This window comes from Tamandua tetradactyla, chromosome 4 (assembly GCF_023851605.1).
Source record: "Tamandua tetradactyla isolate mTamTet1 chromosome 4, mTamTet1.pri, whole genome shotgun sequence".
NCBI lineage: Eukaryota > Metazoa > Chordata > Mammalia > Pilosa > Myrmecophagidae > Tamandua > Tamandua tetradactyla.
Genome location: NC_135330.1, coordinates 167,235,812 through 167,257,119, shown reverse-complemented (window position 1 = coordinate 167,257,119; position 21,308 = coordinate 167,235,812). Strand labels below are relative to the sequence as shown.

The 21,308-nt window shown below is 39.8% G+C and overlaps 1 protein-coding gene across 9 annotated transcripts in view; it reads right to left on the bottom strand.

The window, feature by feature from the left end:
• FARP1 (FERM, ARH/RhoGEF and pleckstrin domain protein 1) overlaps positions 1-21,308 on the bottom strand; it is a 356,780-nt gene that overhangs the window by 41,608 nt on the left and 293,864 nt on the right. For all 9 annotated transcript variants that reach the window (XM_077158563.1, XM_077158564.1, XM_077158560.1 and 6 more), the window contains 3 exons: positions 17,289-17,476; positions 16,558-16,647; positions 15,328-15,461 (listed from right to left, as the gene is read on the bottom strand). In XM_077158563.1, coding sequence (XP_077014678.1) covers positions 15,328-15,461; positions 16,558-16,647; positions 17,289-17,476 — 412 coding nt within the window. The remainder of the gene's footprint in view (positions 1-15,327; positions 15,462-16,557; positions 16,648-17,288; positions 17,477-21,308) is intronic.

The following is a 21,308-nucleotide window of genomic DNA, read 5'->3' as shown; positions in this document are numbered from 1 at the left end:
GGATTATATTAATTTTTTTATTCTATTTTAATGTATCTGATTTTTTAATATATTTTTTGAATATCTTTTTAAAAAATAACAGCTCTAGGGATTACAATACACATACTTAATGTTTCACAGTCTACTTAGAATCAGTAACTTACCAATTTAAATATAATATAGAAACCTTATCACCATATAGGTCTCTTTACAGTCGTCTTCTATGTTACAATCATATATATATATATATATATATATATATATATATATATATATATATACACACACACATCAAAAACCTCATCAGGGGTGGGGTGGGCACGGTGGCTCAGCAGGCAGAGTTCTAGCCTGCCATGCTGGAGACCCAGGTTTGATTCCCGATGCCTGCCCATGCCAGAAAAACAAAAACAAAAACAAAATAAACAGAAAAACCTCATCAGGGCAGGCCACAGTGTCTCAGCAGGCAGAGTTCTCACCTGCCATGCTGGAGACCCGGGTTCGATTCCTGGTGCCTGCCCATGCAAACAAACAATAAAACCACCTCATCAGATAATTTTCTATGGATAATTTCTATTGAATAGAAAAAGTTCACAGATGTTTTCTTCTGTCTCCTCCATTTTACTGTTCAATCATTCAGTGGGCTTTTTTTTAATTTATGCCATTTTATTTTTTTAATTCTAAAATTTCTATTTGGTTCTCCTTTATATCTTCTATTTCTTTACTGAGACTTTCTTTCAACTGGTTTACAGAGTGTTTATTTACTTCATGAAGACTTTAAATAGCTGCTTAAAAGACTTTGTTAATTTCAACATCTGTGCCATATTGGTACTGGTGTATGCTGGTTATCTTTCCCAGAAAAAGCCAATATTTTTCTGGTCCTTTATAGAAGAATAATTTTGATTCATAGCCTGGAAAACTTGAATATTATATGTTATGATACTTTGAGTCTTATTTAAATCTGTGGAAAATGTTTATTTATTTATGTATTTTCTTTAGCAGGAAATCGACCCGACTAGGTTCAAAATCTGACTGACCTTCAGGGCTTGTGGTTTTTATCTCAGCTCAGTTTTCAGAGCCATTGCAGATGAGTGAAGAGAGAACAAAGGAGAAAAGAGAAGGAAAAGAATAAATTCTCTTACCGTCCCAGGTCCCAGGGATACATGTTACCCAGCAGTTTTTCATCAAAGTTAATGTTGTAATTGAAATGGCGACTGTTTCCAAGCCAAAAACCAACACAGTATTTTCAAAGGGTACTTTCCTACCCACCCTGGGCAAAGACCTAATAAAGTTGTGGGATATATTAAAGATTACACTCCTCTGAGTAGATTCTTCAGAGCTGGGCCTGCAAGGACAGAGAGTAGGCAAGGAATCTGACATTTACTGAGCCAATTACAATCACAAATTCACCTACTTCATCCTTCATAGGCAAGAGATCATTACTTCCACTTCACAAAGAATGGTCCAGTAATTTGCCCATGGTCACAGAGCTGGTAAGGTGGGGTGGAACTGAGATTTGAATTAAAGTCTGAAATCCAAAGCCCATTTTTTATTTAGTTCCATATAAGGCTTAAGACTGATAGTAAAGATACAAAGGTCACATATCAAGGTTCCTGAGTTCAGAGATGGCTCCTTTCACCAAAAAAAAAGGTTTATAATGGGGGAAAAGGACAAGAGCTTATCACATCCTTGCCCCTGACCCCACAGTCTTGTGTGCCTAAATGCGTTTTGCAAGAAATGGCATATGAGCAGCAGAGGACAGCAGGTAGTGGCAATTTTAGATCACATTTGGGGCTGCAGTATCCCAGGGATTCACAAAGTGTACAAGCGAACAGCAGTGAAGATGATTCTCAGAGTTCTCTTGGATTCTCTAAAGCTTCTAAACTAAAGCCATAATGACAACCAGACTGCTTGGGTTCAAAAACCATTCTGCTATTAACTAACAGAATGATCTATGTCTAGTTACTTCATCTGTATAAGCCTCATCTCCTCATCTGTGAGGTGAAGGTGATGATGATGATAATTATTATGATTATTACTATACCACCACCTATTTAATAGTGCTCTTGTAATGGTTAATGACATGACACGTGAACAGGGTTTAAGAATGTCTGGAACATAGGAAGCATTCAATCTATATTAGCAAAAAACTACCACCAACAAAAATTTTAAAGCAAAATTTCTCCCCAAAATCTAAGGGATAAAATAAAAGTTCCCCTTAATCATACACCCCGGGAGGAACAATGTCTCAAGTTGCCGTGATCTTAGCTCCTCTATAGTTCTGAACCCAGAGCCAAACAGAGACCACAAGGCAGTGTTCTCCCTACTGGGTCATCACATGTGGGTCTCACCTCATGCCTGCTTCTGCCAAAGGCAAAACTGATCACCACTGCTCAAGAATTTCTCAGATGCTAAGGAAAAATAAAGAATTCAGGTGTGAGATATGCTCGTTTAAAGGTTTCGAAGACATTACAAAAGACTTCCCAAGAATCAAAGGGGAAGGGGGAAAGTTAGTATTTTAAATGGTATAAAGAGAATAATGCCAAACAGCCTATATGATTGCTTCCTAGTTTCTTCAGAGAAATTCAGTATATGTAGCTGTAAGACTAAGGCCCTGGAAAAAAAAAAAAAGATTCACAGGAGAAGGCAAAAGGCTGTGTCAGAAAAACCACACTAAAAGTTTAAGGGGGACAATAGGGAAAAGAATGGATATGGCTGTATTTCAATGAAACTTCTTTATTAAGAAAAACAGGTGGCAGATTAGATTTGGACTATGGGCCACAGTTTACTGACTTGTTTTTGAAGTTGAAGTGAGAAAATGTATTCAAAGAATTGTCATGGTGGCCATTTTTTGTTTGACCAACAATACCAACCTTACACTAAGATAAACATACACAAAGAGCTTGTACCTAGTAACTATACATTGACAGCAGTTTATTATTTGTACTAACACCCTCAACTTTACATTTAATATGATTTGACAAGTTTAAAAGCACTGTCTATACTTATTTGCCAAGTCCTATCAGCCTTTATAAAAGATCAATTCTTAAGCCTTTATTGACATGATGTACTCTTTAAGCCTTACCCTGGAGGAAACCATTCATTCATTTACTTTGTAAGTACTATGAGCACCTACTGTGTTCCAGCCCATGTGTTATGAGTACTACTGATAATGAGTACTTGTCCTTCATTTTTAAAATCAGTGCTGTACACCTTAGAACTTTCTGTGATGGTGAATTATGCATACCTGCTATCCAATACGGTAGCTAACGACCACATGTGCTTGAAATTAGCCCTTGAAATGTGGCTGCTGTGGCTAAGAAGCTGAATTTTTCATTTTATTTAATTTTAGTTAAGTTTAATTGTTCCATGCAGCTGGTAACTACCTTATGAGACAGTACAGTTTTAGATGTCCCTGTTGATGCCTTTCTTATATCGTTTCCATTTGTAAACTGTTTCAACATCTTCTGAGGAAGATAAGGCATATAAGGATTAAATTCACAATTTAAATGAACCTTGACCAGAGAGGCAATGTAGTTTAAAAAAAAAAGTTCTTTCATTCAAACAAGCATACAGTGTACTGACTTGCAGTCTGGGGAATGTGACATAGAAATTATTCCTGCCCTTGAGGGACCTATAGTCTGGGAGGAACAGTAAGAAATATAGTAACTCACTGAAATTCTAGGTAAAAAGTGATTGGTGATATCAGAAGGCCAAGGACTGTCACTGGAATTCTGAGATAGAGAAACGGGGGCTAGAGGTGGATCAGGGGAGTGAGGAGTCAGCAAAGGCCTTCCTGGGTGAATGGCTTGTGAACAGGGATAAATTGATTTTTCTATTTTTTTTTTTGCATGGACAGGCACCGAGAATAGAACCCAGGTCTCCAGCATGGTAGGTAGGAACCCTGCCACTGTGCCACCAGTGCCCACCCTGAATCGATTTTACATGTAGAGAAATGAGTGCAGTTAAGGAACTTTGCCAAGGTTCCAGTGGACTCAGGATTCTTGACTGCAGCACTGGAATCCTAACTTCCTGATCAAGAATCAATTTGTGTCTGCTGGAAAGTTGGGATCCTACAAGGGATTGGAATAGAAAATACAAGAATATTCCATGGAAAAAGGAATTTTTGGCTACTGTTACTCTAAATGAAATAAAAAATTTTCATGGCCATCTAATAAAGGAACTATGGAATGACTGAGAATGGCCATACTGTACCATGCCTCGTAAGAATTATTCAATCTTGAACACAGCAGGTGGGATAATTATTACTACTCAACTAACTTAAGGGGCTCTGCAGTTAGCATCTTTTCAAGATCTAATCTGAACTTGAGCAGAAATAAAACAATATAGAAGTCAGGTCCTTTACCTACGTAGATGAGGACAATAGTCCATAAATATCAGCCTTTGAAGGACCAAACCTTATTACGTACTGTAAAAAATATCTGCACAAATAAAACCAGAGAAACCTCACTGTGTTAAAGCAATCATCACCATTGGCAACCTTTCAAAACATTTTGCTAAGATTCTGATCCATCCTCCTTGGTTTTCTAGATATGGATAGTGGCGGTACTGACTCTCAAAGTTGAGGAGAAGGGTGGAGATAGGTGTGTGTGTGTGTGCGTGTGTGTGTATGTGTATGTGTGCTCAGATCTGGTTCAAGAACCTGCATTAACCACAAGGGGACTCTTCCTTCTTCTGAAAGAAGATGTTAATAAAAACTGTGGCTGCTACTGATTTAAGGTAGAGCTGCCTTTCTGAGCAGTGAGGGAAGACCAAGTGGTGGTCCCTGCAGGGACTCCCCAAGGGCCTTTAAAAGAACAACGTATCTGCCTGACTCTCCTACCTGAACTTCAGGTATGTGGTAAGCTCAGGATTACAGGATGGTCAACGATGGGGACTCCTTTCTACATTTTTTCAAAATGACTCCAGATGAAATAATAGGCCAGAAAGGACAATGAATTTTAATGTCACAAAATTTAATCACAGGAAAAAACTGCAGCAACTGACTAATTGGAATTATTGACTCATATACTCGCTTACTGGGGCACTTAAGAAAGGTTAAAAGAAAATCTGCTCTTACTTCCCCATCTGTTTAAGAAAAGTCCTACCTACTTCACAGAGCTGTTGGGAAATAAAATAGAAAAGCAACACTGGAAGGTGAAAAGGGCCCCCAAGGATAAGGAACATGATAAAAGGTAAGCATCCTAGTGAGGTTTGCATTCAAATGTTAAAGTGCATGTGGAACAAAAAGTGGGGAAAGTATTGTAACAAATAAGGTAGCAGTGGCTGAGAGAGTTCAAATAGAGTGGAGAGGTTATTTTGGAGACTACTCTTATGCAGGCTTCAGTTAGACATTGCTATTTATCATGCTTTGCCAAACCCTAACCAAAACCATTCTAGCCAATCCTACAGAACACCTAAGGCTTTATCTGAGATTGTTACAAAGGTTCCATGCACCAGGGTAACTTTCCAGAAAACTACAACCTCCAGAAGGGTTCCTAGGCTAGATAAGTCTGGAAACCCAGAAGGGCCATCCTCTCCAGAACATCAACTAGTTCCAACCCCCTACCCCATATTACTGACTGCCCTTTCCGACATGAAAAAGTTAGAATGGGCATAGCCCAAATACCCCTAAAGAGTGGGAGAAAGATCAAAGGAGAGGGTAGAGTTATAAGAGAAAAGATAGGCTTTAACAAATGAATATGACACTGATATTATATTGATACTTCTTTTAGTCTCCAGTGTCTTGGAGCAGTTAGAAGGAAAAACTTAAAATTGTGGAATTGTAACCTATACCAAACACTGAAATCTGTTCTATAACTAAATGTTGCAGTGTGCTTCAAAATCTATCACGCTTTCTGTTTTTTAGCTTTTTTTTGTGGAGGTGGGGGTGGGGTGCATGGACCAGAATTGAACCTGGCTCTCCCTCATGGAAGGTGAGCATTCTACCACTGAACCACCCATACTGCCTTTTTAAAATATAGTTATTTTTCACAATAAAAAAAGGCACTTAAAAGGGAACCTGCTCCTGCAGACAGCATTTTCAAAAATACAAGAGGTGAGCTCTATTTCCAATTTAACTATGATTTCAGCACTAAATGGAGGGCCTCATTTCAATTTAACCCATCAGGGCCTCACACCTGCTGACCAGATCAGAAGTGAGGCCAATGAACCATCAAATGAATTAATTCAGTCAAAGCCCTTAAGCAGAGCCTGGATGTGCAGCTAGCCAGTATAAAGAAGACCCACAGTTTTGCACTGGCATCCCTACAGTTTTCCTTTAATGATACACAGCTCAAAGATTCTGCGCTTCGACCGGGTCAAGATGGCGGCTTAACAACGTAAGCATTTTAGTTTGTCCTCCAGAACTACTAAATAACCAGAAACAGTACAGAGCAGCTCCCGGAGGCACGATAGTGACCAGACACACAGCGTACCCCAGTCTGGACCAGCTGGACCGGCTGCAAGCACCCCCCAGAACCGTGAGTTCCCAAAGCGGCCAGTGCCCCTCCCCACAGGCTGCTTCCCAGAGGGGAAAGGAAAGGACTTTACCAGCAGCAGGGACTGGGCACAATCAAACACCAATTGTGGAACTAATTAACAAATTCTGACTACTAAAAACAGGCCCCCAGCTTAGGTGAACCTGATCAAAGTAAAGGTTGCTCATTTTTGCCCCAGTGCCAAGATTGACAGAAAAAGGGGGGAAAAAAAAGAAGGAAACAGATTTTTGTGGCTATGTAACTACAAAGGCTTGACTGCCTCTGGATACAGTGGCAGGACTTTTCAGGCTGCAACTGCTCCAGGCATAGGCAGAAGAGAGCTCTTTTGGGGGCTTATCTGGAGCTTGTGCCTTCCCCAGGGGAGGGGTAAAGCCCCACCCAGGTGGAATCCCTCCATCAAGGAATTCAGACACCAGGGCTTGGTAATTTGAAGCCATTAAAACCAGCCTACAACCTCTCCTCTGTCTCCACCACACCCCCAGCAGGGAGAGTCTGCCAAAGTTAAAGGTACCGCAACATCTTATGCTGGTGGGACCTGCAGTCAGACAAGCGCCACATACTGGGCAAAATAAGAAAAACAGAGTCCAAAGACTTCACAGGAAAGTCTTTCAACCTACTGGGTCTCACCCTCAGGGAAAACCGACTCAGGTGACTCTTTCCTCCTGATAGGAGGCCAGTTTGGTCTGGGAAAATCTGGCTGGGGTCTATAATATCTAAGTAGACCCTCCTAAGTGTGTGTGGGGGAAAGGCACCACACAAGCAAGGCAAGAAACAAGAAAACAAGAACTGAAAAATTCTCCTCTGTTAAACAAAACTTAAGCCAAAGGTCCAGATAAAGCTGAACGGAATGTCAAAGAACAGATAGACAACAAATTCATCCAGCAAGAAAACCCTAGATAAAAGAAGTGAAAGCAATCTCCAGAATAAACTAACTAAGGTAATTAAATGCCTAGACACCAGGAAAAAAATAACAAATCACACTAGGAAAATTGAAGATATGGCCCGGTCAAAGGAACAAACCAACAATTCAAATGACATACAGGAGCTGAAACAATTAATTCAGAATGTACGAACAGACATGGAAAACCTCATCAAAAACAAAATAAATGAATTGAGAGAGGATATAAAGAAGGCAAGGAAAGAACAAAAAGGAGAAACTGAAAGTCTGAAAAAACAAATCACAGAACTTATGGGAATGAAAGACACAGTAGAAGAGATGAAAAAAACAATGGAAACCTACAATGGTAGATTTCGAGAGACAGAACATAGGATTTCTAAACTGGAGGACGGAACATCTGAAATCCGACAAGAAACAAACTATAGGAAAAAAATGGAAAAATATGAGCAGGGACTGAGGGAATTGAAAGACTATGAAGCACATGAATATACGTGTTGTGGGTGTCCCAGAAGGCGAAGAGAAGGGAAAAGGAGGAGAAAAACTAATGGAGGAAATTATCACTGAAAATTTCCCAACTCTTATGAAAGACTTAAAATTACAGATCCAAGAAGTGCAGCATACCCCAAAGAGAATAGATCCAAATAGACATACTCCAAGACATTTAATAATCAGAATGTCAGAGGTCAAAGAGAAAGAGAGGATCTTGAAAGTAGCAAGAGAAAAGCAATCCATCACATATAAGGGAAGCCCAATAAGACTATGCGCAGATCTCTCAGCAGACACCATGGAGGCGAAAAGACAGTAGGATAATATATTTAAATTATTAAAAGAGAAAAACTTCCAACCAAGAATTGTATTCCAACAAAACTGTCCTTCAAAAATGAGGGAGAAATTAAAACATTTTCAGAAACAAAATCACTGAGAGAATTTGTGGCCAAGAGACCAGCTCTGCAAGAAATACTAAAGGGAACACTAAAGACAGATACCAAGACAGAAGAGAGAGGTGTGGAGAAGAGTGTAGAAAGGAAGACTATGAGTAAAGGTAAAAAGAAGGAAAATTAGATATGACATATAAAATCCAGAAAGCAAAATAGTAGAAGAAAGTACTACCCATGCAGTAATAACACTGAATGTTAATGGATTAAACTCTCCAATCAAAAAACATAGTCTGCAGAATGGATTAAAAAACAGGACCCATCTATATGCTGTCTCTACTCAAAGGACACGAGGCCAAGGACACAAATTGACATTTACACACCAATGTTTATAGCAGCATTGTTAACAATTACCAAGAGATGGAAACAGCCAAAATGTCCATCAACAGAGAGTTGGCTAAACAAACTGTGACATTTACATAAGATGGAATATTATGCAGCTGTAAGACAGAATAAAGTTATAAAGTATGTAACAACATGAATGGACCTTAAGGACATTATGCTGAGTGTGATTAGCCAGAAACAAAAGGACAAATACTGTATGGTCTCACTGATATGAACTGACATTAGTGAATAAACTTGGAATATTTCCTTGGTGACAGAGACCATCAGGAGATAGAAATAGGGTAAGATATTGGGTAATTGGAGCTAAAGGGATACAGATTGTGCAACAGGACTGAATATAATGAGCGGAGACCCAGCATCAAGGGATTGAGAAAACCTTCTCGACCAAAAGGGGGAAGAGTGAAATGAGAAAAAGTGTCAATGGCTGAGAGATTCCAAAAAGAGTCAAGACGTTATCCTGGAGGTTATTCTTACGCATTAAGTAGATATCACCTTGTTATTCAAGATGTAATGGAGAGACTGGAGGGAACTGCCTGAAAATGTAGAGCTGTGTTCCAGTAGCCATGTTTCTTGATGATGATTGGATAATGATATAGCTTTCACAATGTGGCTGTGTGATTGTGAAAACCTTGTGTCTGATGCTCCTTTTATCTACCTTGTCAACAGATGAGTAGAACAAATGGAATAAAAATAAATAATAGTGGGAACAAATGTTAAAATAGATTTAGTTTGAAATACTAGTGATCAATGAAAGGGATCAGTAGGGGGAGTTTGAAATACTAGTGATCAATGAAAGGGATCAGTAGGAGGTATGGCCTGTAAAATTTTTTTTCTGTTTGTTATATTTTTCTGTTGCTTTTTATTTCTTTTTCTGAATTGATGCTAATGTTCTGGGAAATGATCATGATGATGAATATGCAACTATGTGATGATATTTATGTGTTGGGAATGTTTGTTTCTTGTAATTTTTTTTAATTAATAAAAAGTTAAAAAAAGATTCTGCGCTTCAAAGAGCTGGTAAAAACGATGAGAAAAATATTTTTTCATTTTTATTCTATTGTTGTTTGCTGGTATGACTAAAAAATGCTCTACTTTTTTTGGAAATGAAACATAAAAACTTTTCTGAGCTACTCAACCATCTTTCCTCTACTTCAGCCACCAAGAGTATGATGCTCACACGTCTGTGAAATTTTTTTTATCACAACCTGTCAGAGTGCCACACCCCTCAAAGGGCCTCCCCTCTGCCTTTGGAGGGACCTGCAGTTCTTCAAAGACACTAAGTGGGTTGAACAGCGTCCTCTGGAATGACAAGTCAAATCCTAAGTCCCAGCACCTGTGAACGTGACCTTACCTGGATAAAATCTTTACAGATCACATCAAGTTAAGATGAGGTCATCCCACCTTAGGATGGGCCCCAGATTCAATGAGTGGCATCTTTCTAAGACAAAGGAGAGGGGCATTTGGAGATAAAGCTATAGGGAAGGCGCCACATGAGAGGAAGAGAAGAACTGGAGACATGCAGCTTCCGGCCAAGCAATGCCAAGGATCACCAGCAACTGCTGAAAGCTGGGAAGAGGCAAAGAAGCATTTTTCTTTAGTGCCAAAGAGGGAGCGCGGCCCTGCCAACACCCTGATTTGGGGCTACTAGCCTCCAGAACTGTGAAAATAGAAATGTCTGTTTTTTTTAAGCCACCCAGTTTGCGGTCGTTTTTGTTACAGCAGTTCTGGGAAGCTAAAGACAGACGCCCTCTCATCTCTGCATTAACTTCTTTCAGTCTTTGGTCTGCGCTCTCACACAGTGGCAGCATTTTCTCAAATCACCACTGCCCTCCTCGTGCTCATCCTCCACAACACGCTGTCCTCTGGAGCCTCCAATCTCTGTACTCTTGTTCTTTTTTTTTGTTACTTTTTTTTTTAATTGTATAATGTTATATATATATACAAGGCAAAGAAAGACAAAAGCAACAGTTTTCAAGGCACTCTTCAACAGGTAGTTACAGGACAGATTCCAGAGTTTGTCATGGGCTACCATACCATCCTCTCCGATTTTTCCTTCTAGCTGCTTCAGAATATAAGGGGCTAGAAGGAATTTTTTTTGTCATCACAATCAACTTTTTTTTTCTTTTTTGTGAAAAATAACATACAAAAAAGCAAGGCAATTAGTGGTAGAACACATTTCAGAGTCTGGTATGGGTTACAATTCCAGAATTTTAGGTTTTTATTTCTAGCTGCTCTAAGATACTGGAGACTAAAAGAAATACCAATTGAATGATTCAGCAATCATATTCATTGTTAAACCTTACGTTCTCTGTATAACTCCACCCTCATCTTTGATCTTTCTGCCCCACTCCTCAGGGTATAGGCTATGCCCACTCTAACTTTTTCATGTTGGAAGGGGCTGTCAATAATGTACTCTTATTCTTGATTCAAATCTTTGGGAGCTCCTTTAGAGAAGGAAAGTTGCCATAAAGGTAGATTTAACAAGATTCTGTTCTTGGCTCTCTTATCTCTCAACACTCTCTTCCTTAAAGATTTAATTCTTCTCGTGGCTAATTTTCAAATTCTAAACTTTGTGCCTAATTTGGAAATTTCTCAAGGTTGGGACTCACATTTTTAAGTGCCTGTAGGACCTCACTATTGGCACCTCAAAATTATTGTTCCCTCTCAGAGAACTATACAATACAATAGCAAACCCTCATGTAAACTATGAGCTACAGTTAATAGAACAATTACAAGAACATGCTCTCATCAGTAATAATGAATGTACCACACTAATACAAAATGTTAAAAATGGGCTGGGTCGGGTAGGCCATGGTGGCTCAGCAGGCAGAGTGCTTGTCTGCCATGCCAGAGACCTGGGTTCGATACCAGGTGCCTGACCAACTAAAAAAAGGGGGGTGGGGGTGGGCTTATGGAAGCTGTATTTTTTTTAATCATCTTTCTGTAAACCTAAGACTTCTCTAGTTAAAAAATATTTATATTGTTCCCAAAGCAAGCTCATCTTCCCTCCATTACTCTCACTTCTTTCTTTTTTTCTTTCTCTCTTAATTTCTTTACTCCTCCTAGTGACCAGGCACAATCACCAGCTGGCCTGGCCTCCCTTTCCCTTATGCTTTACCTGTCTCAGCCCTGACTTGTCTGTCTACTCCATGAAATCTTGACATCTAGACCTTCTAGTATCCCTGGCTCAAACCTCTGCCCTGCTTTCCAAGTGACCCCTACTCCCTGGTGGATCTGGGTGTCTGGTAGAGAGTATCCTAGAGTTCTGTGTATAGGCTTTATATTTTCTGCAACTGTACTATAAGTTTGAAGTTATTTCAAAATAAAATGTTTAAAAGTTCACAATTGGATTTTTGAAAAGCATGTATGTTCTCTGAGCCGACTCCAGGGGCCTCTCTCGCTGTACACTCCATCCCAATTTACCACTGGCTGGTAGCTGGCACACAGCAACAGCCATCACAGCACTCACTCTGTACCAAAGCAGGCCTTCAATCAGCCCTGGAGATTTAAATTGGCTCCTCTGTGTTCAACATCTGCCAATCATCTCAGGGCTGGAACCTGGGACTCTTGCCTGAAAGCGGAAGATAATAAATAACTGTCTCTGGACGCATCTGAATAGCTAAATAAAATAGCCTCGCATTCAAATGGAAAAACATTCTTCAAGTTTTTACAAGTCACCAAAACTGTTTCCTTATTTTTGAAGAAACAGGAGTAACCTAGGCTTTGCCAGAAAGAATCAGGCTTACGCTTCCATCCTTTTCTCAGGTGCGTTTACTCTGGAGAATGTAACATTTACATAGAGGCAGGTGTATTTACTGAACCAGGGTTCAGCCTAACCATTTAGGGAAACTTTCTGATAATTTTTCTGCCTTATACTTTTTCGCTGTTGATGAAAATACATTACAACCTAACATAGGATGGAAAAGAAAAAAGTGCAGTGACAAAAAAGTACCAAATTGGGGCAACTTATGTAGCAAACTTTAAACTTATTTCCAGTAACAATAATAATTTAAAATATCACTCGGTAGAGCCTGGAATTTAGTTAATAATAACATACCAATTTTCTTATCTTAGTTTTGACAAATGTACTGTGGTAATGAAAGAGGTCAACATTACAGGAAAAGAATGGGTGAGGCATGTGCAGAAATTCTCTGTATTATCTCTGTACCTTCTTTGTAAATTTAAAAGTATTCCCAAATCAGAAGTTCATTTTCAAAATTATCAGCTTTCCATTTTTATATGCCAGGAAGTATATTAAACTCATTGTTTCATCTATTTTGTGAATGGCGCTTTGAGGTAGAGACTCCAATCCACACGCTTACAGATGAGGAAAATGGGGCTCAGCAAGGTCCGCAGGCATGAAACACAGTGCTGGGTCTGATCCCAAATTCAGATCTTAACCATCCCACTCTACATTGTGCCAACCTGTGTGTCCCATATCATACAATGTGGGAAAAAAATAGTTACTGTCAGTAACCCAGTGTCTTATTGGTTGGGACCACTCTAGCAAATGCCACAGATGGGTTGGCCTCAACAACAGGGATGGATTTTCTCACAGTTATGGAGGTTACAGGTCTCCAATGAAGGTATCATCAGGACCCTGCTTTCTCTGAAGTCTGCAGGGTTCTGGTGACTGGGTGGCAACCCATTACTCAGTCTCTGCCTCCGTCACATGGCCAACTGTTTCCTTTGCCTCCTACTGTGTTGAAACTTTCTCTACATATAAGGACTTGGGTCACATTCAGTCTGACATCACCTGATTCAGTCTGGCATCACCTTGACTAAACGGGTCTCTGAAGATTCTTTTTACAAATGAGTTCACATCCACTGGACCAGGGATTAAGACAGGAATATGTCTTTGCAAGGAATGTGGCTCAATCCTTAACACTCACTGTGAACTCCTTTCAGTCCTGTGATCTTTCCTTTCGTGGATCTCTTCAGCTCAAGGGTTGCCTGTCCTGTGTAATCATTAATGGCCGTGTGGCCTCCACATTGGTGGAATGGGCCAACCACGCTCCGTGTCCATGCTGGAACCAACATACGCTTCCCCACAGGACCTGGCCCACTGCCCTCCAAGATGGCACATTTCCTGCAAGCAGGGCCTGACCCATAGGAGCTGCTTATTTATTGCTTGTGAGTGAAGAAACGAGAGTTATAATCTGTCTATGAAATGCAGACCAAAGAGTCATAGAATCTGAGGTCAGGGCCACCTTAGATCAGTTTCAATAAAGGTATAAATCATAATCACCCCAAGAAGAATTTTTTTTAAAATAACAATTTCTGGGTCTCAGCCCCCAAATTTTGATTCAGGAGAGCTGGAATGAGGTCTGGATAATCTATTTTTTTTTTCCCAAAGCTCCCGCAAGTGGCCCTGATGCACTGCTAGGTTTGGGGGTCCACCCAATACAGAAATAGCTTCTGTGAATGGATAGTCAACCTCTGCTCAAATTAACTCCAAGGTGGAGGAGCTCCTTACCTAATTAAGGCAGCCCTCTTTGCTAAGTCACACTTAAGTATTAGGAAATCCTTTTCTATAGTCAGACAAAATCAGCTTCCTTGGAAATTCACTCCTTTTGTTTAAATTTTGTCCTCTGCTTTAACTAAGAGGACGTCTACCTCCTTTTTCAAAGAACCAGTGTGCAGAAATCTGAAACCATTACATTTCTCAAGTCTTTTCTCTTCTAGACCAAATAGTCCTAGTTTCTCCAACAATCTCTTTTGTGGAATACATCTTCTCACAGTATTCCATTTCAAATGTGCAACTCAGAATTGGGTATGGTATTCTGGATAAGCTCAGACCCTTAAAGTTTGATGGAGCAATCATTTTCCAAGCTTTGGATTCTCTCCTAATGAAGCAGTCTAGAGCAGAAGTTCTTGACCTGGGCTGCACATTGGAATGTGGAGCCTGGAATTACTCCAGGAAGCTTTAGAAAATACTGATGCTCTGAGGTTCTACCCCTCAGAGATTCTGGTATAACTGGTATAGGGTACTGTCTGATTAGCAGGATTTTTAAAAGTTCCCAGTGAAGTTTAATGAGCAGCCAATGCTGAGAGCCTAAGGGATAAAGGACCACTGGTTTCTCTAAACTTCATGTTATTTTCTTGCCTCACATTGAACTCATTTACACTGAGCGTTTTCCCTTCAAATCCCTGCCAAGCCCTGGAGACAGTGCATGCACACATGTATGGTGTTTAGGGGTTTGTATTTTTTTAAAACACCTTTTAAAAACTGAAATACAATACAGGAAAGTGCACAAGACATATATATACTTAACAAATGATTATAAAGCAAACACCAGTGAAATCACTACCTAGGCCAAGAAGTAAAAGATTACCAATGCCTGCAACCGAAGCCCCTCGTATGCTGCTACTCTATAAACTCTGTCCTCCCTCCAGTAGCAACTATCTTCATTTTTGTGATAATCATTTAATTATCATAAAAAGAATATACTTTGAAAAACTGTAAACAAAAAAAGAAAACTTGAAGATCAGATCTAAACATATGTAGAATTTAACTGAAAATCACTTTAAGGTTGGCTTATCATAAACTACTTTCTTGTCTTTTATCTTTGCACATGACCTCTGCTTATCAGAACAATATAAAAATAACAGTAGGGAGAGACGAGAGAGAGAGAGAGAGAGAGAGAGAGAGAGAGAGAATTGTTTTACTCACCACAAGGCAAGTCGTTGCTCAATCTCCTTTAGAAAACTAGTATGAAATTTGTGCAAAGGTTCAAAATTTGGGAATATGAGACTTTTCAATGTTTCGGGCATGGAGTCTTCTTTGCTCACTGTGCTCTGAAACCACTGAGAATGAAATAGGACAAACTGAGAAGTGTAAAGAATAATGAGGAATGTTTGCAGTTCTTCAAAGCAATGCTGCAATCAAATGCATTTGGAGGATAGAGGACTTCACTGCTGGATTTCTAACATCAGGGAGAGCAACGCCACTTTCCCTCTCCACATGGGCACATGCAAGCATTCTGGGAGCATAAGAGTTTACTTGGCCTTATGCTTTCCGTTTCTTTCAGGAGATGGGGTGAGATGCACCCACATCTTTATTACTTCTTTATGAAATTTACTACCAGTTGATGAACGACTAAATGAACAAATTTGAATGAACAAATACTCAAACCAAAACCTCCATTCTGGCCAACTTGCTGGATAATTGTTTATTATTTATGGCCACTAAATACTCTTGGCTTCATTCCTTTAGACACTACCATCTCTGCTCCTTTGTTAAAATGCTCAGCATGGACATGGCCAAACCATGATAAAGCCCTCACATAAGGTCACTCAGCTCACTGAGGCGAGTTGGGGTTCGAGTCCACAAATGACGCCAAGCATGAGACACATCCCACGAGTAACAAAAACTCAATGGATTTCAATTTACCTCCAGATTGGCTAGTTCTTTCCCAGAATCCACGTGTCTGAGAGACCTTGCAATACCCTGAATTAGTTTCAAGACTGAATAGGGCCATTTAAGATAATAAAAGGCAGTCTTCTGACAGATTTTGCATTCCTGGTTTGTTTTAGTATCAAAGATAAAATGAGGCTTCCCTTCATCTCTGAATTATTCCCTGAGCAAAAAGTGGTTACACTGGACAACGGGCAAGATCATGTTCTGGATCAGAGCACGCAGACAATAAAATTGTTTTTCAAATTTTTTCTCCACTTTAGAAACCTACTCTATTCTTAAAAATCAGAATTATAAAAATGTGTATAGAATATGTTCCAAATTTATATACTCTAAATGTCTCATTTTGACAACTCAGGACCAAAAATATTCTAATTGGAATCAGAGAACTCAGCATTTAATTCAATACAGCTTCTCACATAGAGCAAAGTATTTAGTTGATATAAAGGATGTAACTTAATACAATAGGGGAAATGCTAAGCATACCGAAGTGATGACTTCAAGATCCTTCAGACAAGTTCTCTCAGTGGTGGATACTTCTTTTGCAATGAAGTATGCTTTGTCAGTTGGGAATCTCTGTAAAACCCATAAAAAGAAACCAAGACATTATTCATCATTTTTGAGTTTACATCTCCAAGAATGTCCTGATAATAAGACAGTCCCGATAAAGCAATATATTCCAAATGTATGATATACTGTTAACTGGTAACACAGCTAAACTCATACTTATGTTCCTTTTGGTGTGTGGGTGAGAGGAAATGGGGAAAGAGAATGGATTTCTATGATGAGAATACAGTCTAGGAATGTTTCCTTATGTACATATTATCATCCCCAAAAGGCCAGAACATACTTGCAATTATGAGGACTATTCATTGAAAATTGGGCACCAGAACACCTTGTTAATTAATAAAATGAGGGAGTGATACAGCCTTTCAGGAAATAAATAAAAGGAAACTGCAGCGTCCTTTGTCCTGGCTACCTTGGGCCTTCAGTGATGGTGTTTGGGGAAAATGCAAATGGCAGCTAGGTCAGAAAGGAGAACAGACCAACTCTCATCAGTGAGCGGCTGATGCCACCCACTGTGGCTTGGTTCCTAGGAGCATTTCTGTCAGCTGGGCAACCAGCAGCTCAGGCGGGCTGGCCACCAGGTTTTACTTTCTTTTCAAACAGAAAGAAAACTAACCCCCCTTGTTTCCTGCCACCTTCCCACAAGGCACCTTTCTCCGGACCTCCTCTTCATCATCTGTCCTGGGGCATGTCTGGTCATTCAGCAGCGGGCTGACCAGGGGAGAGGCCTGCTTGGCATCAGGGCTCAGGTTGGGAGACAGAGTCACGTTGACAGGCGCTGTGCCTCCCTGAGAGTTGATGGACAGTTCTGAAAGGTGAGGGCTGCCAGTCAGGGAGCCTGTTTGGGGATGAGAGATTTTAAAGAAAAAAAAAAAGTAATTCCTTCTGAGGCCTGGATTCCACTTCTTTCACTTTTTCAAATCTTTAGAACTAAATGCTCTTAATTATTTTCTTTTTTTTCCCTTAAGCTACAGCTGCCTTAATATTCAAGATACCACAGTAAGACTAATTCAATCGAGCCTCTGTTGTGTAATTACTAAGGTACAGAACTCTGCCTAGATGACAATTACGATAGTCTAAAAGTATGCACATCCCAAAATAGTCTTCTCATCTCCTAGCTACTGCCTTTGCTTCTAAGAATCATTTAAGAAAGACGCAGCAGCTATATCACAAGGAGACATGGAGGGGAATGATTGGAACAGAAAACTATACTACTAGGAATCTAAAAGACTGGTACAATTAGGACACACTACATCATGGAACATTGGGTCACAACTAACAGAAAGGTAAAGCAACTAACTCCCGAGTCTACAAAGAACAGAAGCAAGCTTGTTATACCTGGTGATGTCATTCCGTGTCTCTCTCACTGTTTGGGACAGAAACACTAGCATCACATTTACATGCAAAGGTAATCGTTAGAAAATGCAAAGCTGGAGGTCTGTATGTTATCACAATTCTCCTTCGAAAGTCAAAAAATAAAATGGCAGGTAAATATTCCTCTGAAAAGGACAGCATGTTAAATAATATTAAAATGTATATATTACCCATTACAAGTCAGCCAAGGTAGAGGATGTGTACGTGAAACTCTTTGCAACATAGTTGTGCAAATATCTACCACCACCCACTGAAACTTAATGGGATGTTTAAAAAATTACCTCTAAGATTTGTTGTTGCCTAATAGTTAAATTTGCAATTCCAATGCAGATTTGCTAGAGTTAATGTTTGGTAAATAGAGCAAAAGTAACCGCCTATTTGTTAACATTTTAAGGAAAGACAAAATAAATGCTTTGTCCATTTTTCAAAACGCAATTTCAGCCTCATCGCTACTCAGTACACTGATAAAGGATCTCCAAGAGAAAGGTGAAGTGCGGTTTTCTGGGAATTGCCCTCGTTCTCGTGATATTTATTCTCTCTCTCTGGATTCATCAAAATCCACTTTGAAATTACAAGATAAAACAATCTAGTATGGAACTGATGAAGCAAGAGTAGTGAGCCTGATTGCAGTATGAAAGAGCCATGGAAAACCCACCCCATTCCCGCTCTGGCCCCAGGACCATCACCCAGCTGCCTTGACAAGACAGGTGTGCAAAGCCACCACACCTGGGAAAACCATCCAAAGTGGACGTCCTTCCCACTGACTATCAGTCAGCACAATGATCCTTGAATAATAAGACTTAGAAAAGGTGAGGAGAAAGCAGATCCAAGATGTTTGCATTGTTAAAATCTCTCAGCCCACTTCAGTGAAATGAAGACCTAGTATTAGTCAAAGATCCCATCACCCCACACACCACCAGACCCAGTGAAACCCAGAGAAAAAGGCCAGAAATTGCTTCACAAATGTCAATTTTATTGACACTAGTATACAACTGAATACAATAATTTCAAAAGAATTGGAACTTGTCAAATAGAAATAGCGAAAACAATTAGAACTGCAATTGTTTCAAGGTACTATACTATTTTTTTTTTTAAATCACAAAAAGAAAAAAGTCATCACTACAAATAGGAATTAGAAAAGAGAAATTCCAGCAGTCTGTCTGGAGATCAAAACATTACATGCATTTGTGAGTTGCTGTTTTTGAGTTACTTTTTTATATTTGTCCACCATAATCTGGCAACCTGTATGTGTGAGGGCAGGGGCGGCAGGTATAAGTGACAACAGGTTGGGCCCTGACTGTACAGTGATGTGGAACAGAAAAAAGCATTCACCCCAGCATTGAGAGAGTTGGAACCAAGAATAAAAACCAGTGAGAGGCTATCTTGAAGCGGGGAGTGGGATGTGGGGAAACTAAAACTACCAGGCACTGGACAGCATCCAGCCATGGATAAAAATGCACTGTCACATTGCATGGGAGAAAATCATGGTGAACACACTCACATACAACCACTACCACCCTTGAAAGGTCAAAGGCTATTGCCCTTACTGAATTCCACCTGGAACACTTGTATTTGCAAGATGGAAGGGGCTGAAGGCCGAGATACTATGGTTCTAAGAGAGAGGCCTCACTGCCAGGAAGGTATGATACATTCCAAAGAAGAGAGCAATTTAGATTTGGGAGAGTCCCCATCTGAGTAAATCAGAAACAGGATTCACAAAGTAGTGCACTAAGAGCAAACTTCATGCCCATCTGTGGATGTAGGTAAGAACACGAGGCAGCTCAGGAACAGCCCACAGGTTGCTGGGTGAAAAAGGCTGTTGTAGCCAAAAGATAACCCAAATGCATAACCACCTATTTCACATGTGTGACGCACAGATTTGGGGGACAACCAGAGTTGGTTGACCATTTCCTATTCCCGACAGGCTTCTTAAGCTGGCTTCAAAGGGCCTTTGGAAGGAAGGGCTGTGGGTGTATTTAAATAGTCACACCAATAATCAAGAAATATCAAATAGTGTGGCGTAAAAAACTATAGGCAAGTCTAGGGAAACAAAAGGCCTCAAACTCTAGTTTATTTTTGTTAATGTGAGCTGCATTGGTGGAAAATAGGTTCCTCTGTTCCCTTGCAGGGACCCTACCTACTTGAGACTTTGAGAGTAACTATCAACTGACCCAATCAGAAATAGGCAGCTCATCAGCTATTCAGTAATCAGTGAAATATGCTAACCAGGGTAATTAGCAGAATTCGGCAGCTTGATGAGTAATTAAAATTCTCTCTTGACTTTGAGTTTGTGGCAACACAGTCTGTACAACTTAGAGCCTGCCCTCGGGAAACAGCCAAGAGCTGTGGCTGAAAAAAGCCAGTGTCTGAGATTACAGTTATTACAGCTACCTGTGTAACTAGTTTTCATTGAAATCGTCTGCTTTACAAAAAAAGCAAGGAAATGTGGTTGTGTTGTTAGGTACGCAGCATTATAAAGCCTGTTTAGATCACACAGTCTTGTTACCCACTTTTGCCAGCCCTGGAAATGGGGAGAGGAAATGGTGACAGAGGTTCATCACTATTTAACTAATTTACACTTGCATTGGGTTTATGCTTTATTTATTTTTTCTTTATTCCAAATTAATACCAAATAATTTCCTTCATTATTTACCAGAATAGGTAAATCATTCTGGGTGACTCACTGAGAAAGCACCTGGACATTAAGGCAATAGGTGGAAAGAAGTTTAAAGAGATTCTGCAGCAAGTCTAGAAGCCAATTTTTTAAAATTCCTTTTCCTATTTCCAGAAGATTTTTGAGGCATTCGATTGTATTTCAGATAAATAGCTCTCAAATCCTTCACCTCTTCCCCGATTTCATGACTCCTCCAATGCCCCCATTAATCTGTACAAGGAGGACCAAGTTTATGTCATCCCCAAGGACTGGTAATGTCTTCAACTCATACTATTCTCAAGGGGTGCATTTCTCGTAATTGCTTTTCAAAAGCCTTTTGAAGGTATACATTCTCATGGCACAAACAATTATGGAACTTCAAATTACTACAGCTGTATTTACAGATTTCAATTCATCAACCAGCCAGAAACTAGCTTAGATACTCTATCTTTTTAATTTAAAATACATTCATAATTTCTTTTTCCCTGGCTGCCCTGGGGAAGCTGCATTTACAGCATCACTCAGACTGCAGCATCTCTGGATCAGCTCTTCTTCTGGGGCACGGAAACGCATGCCTTTCTTCCTCCTTTGGGATTGTGCACAAGCTGCACATTAACCATCTATTTCCTAAGACTGTATTAAA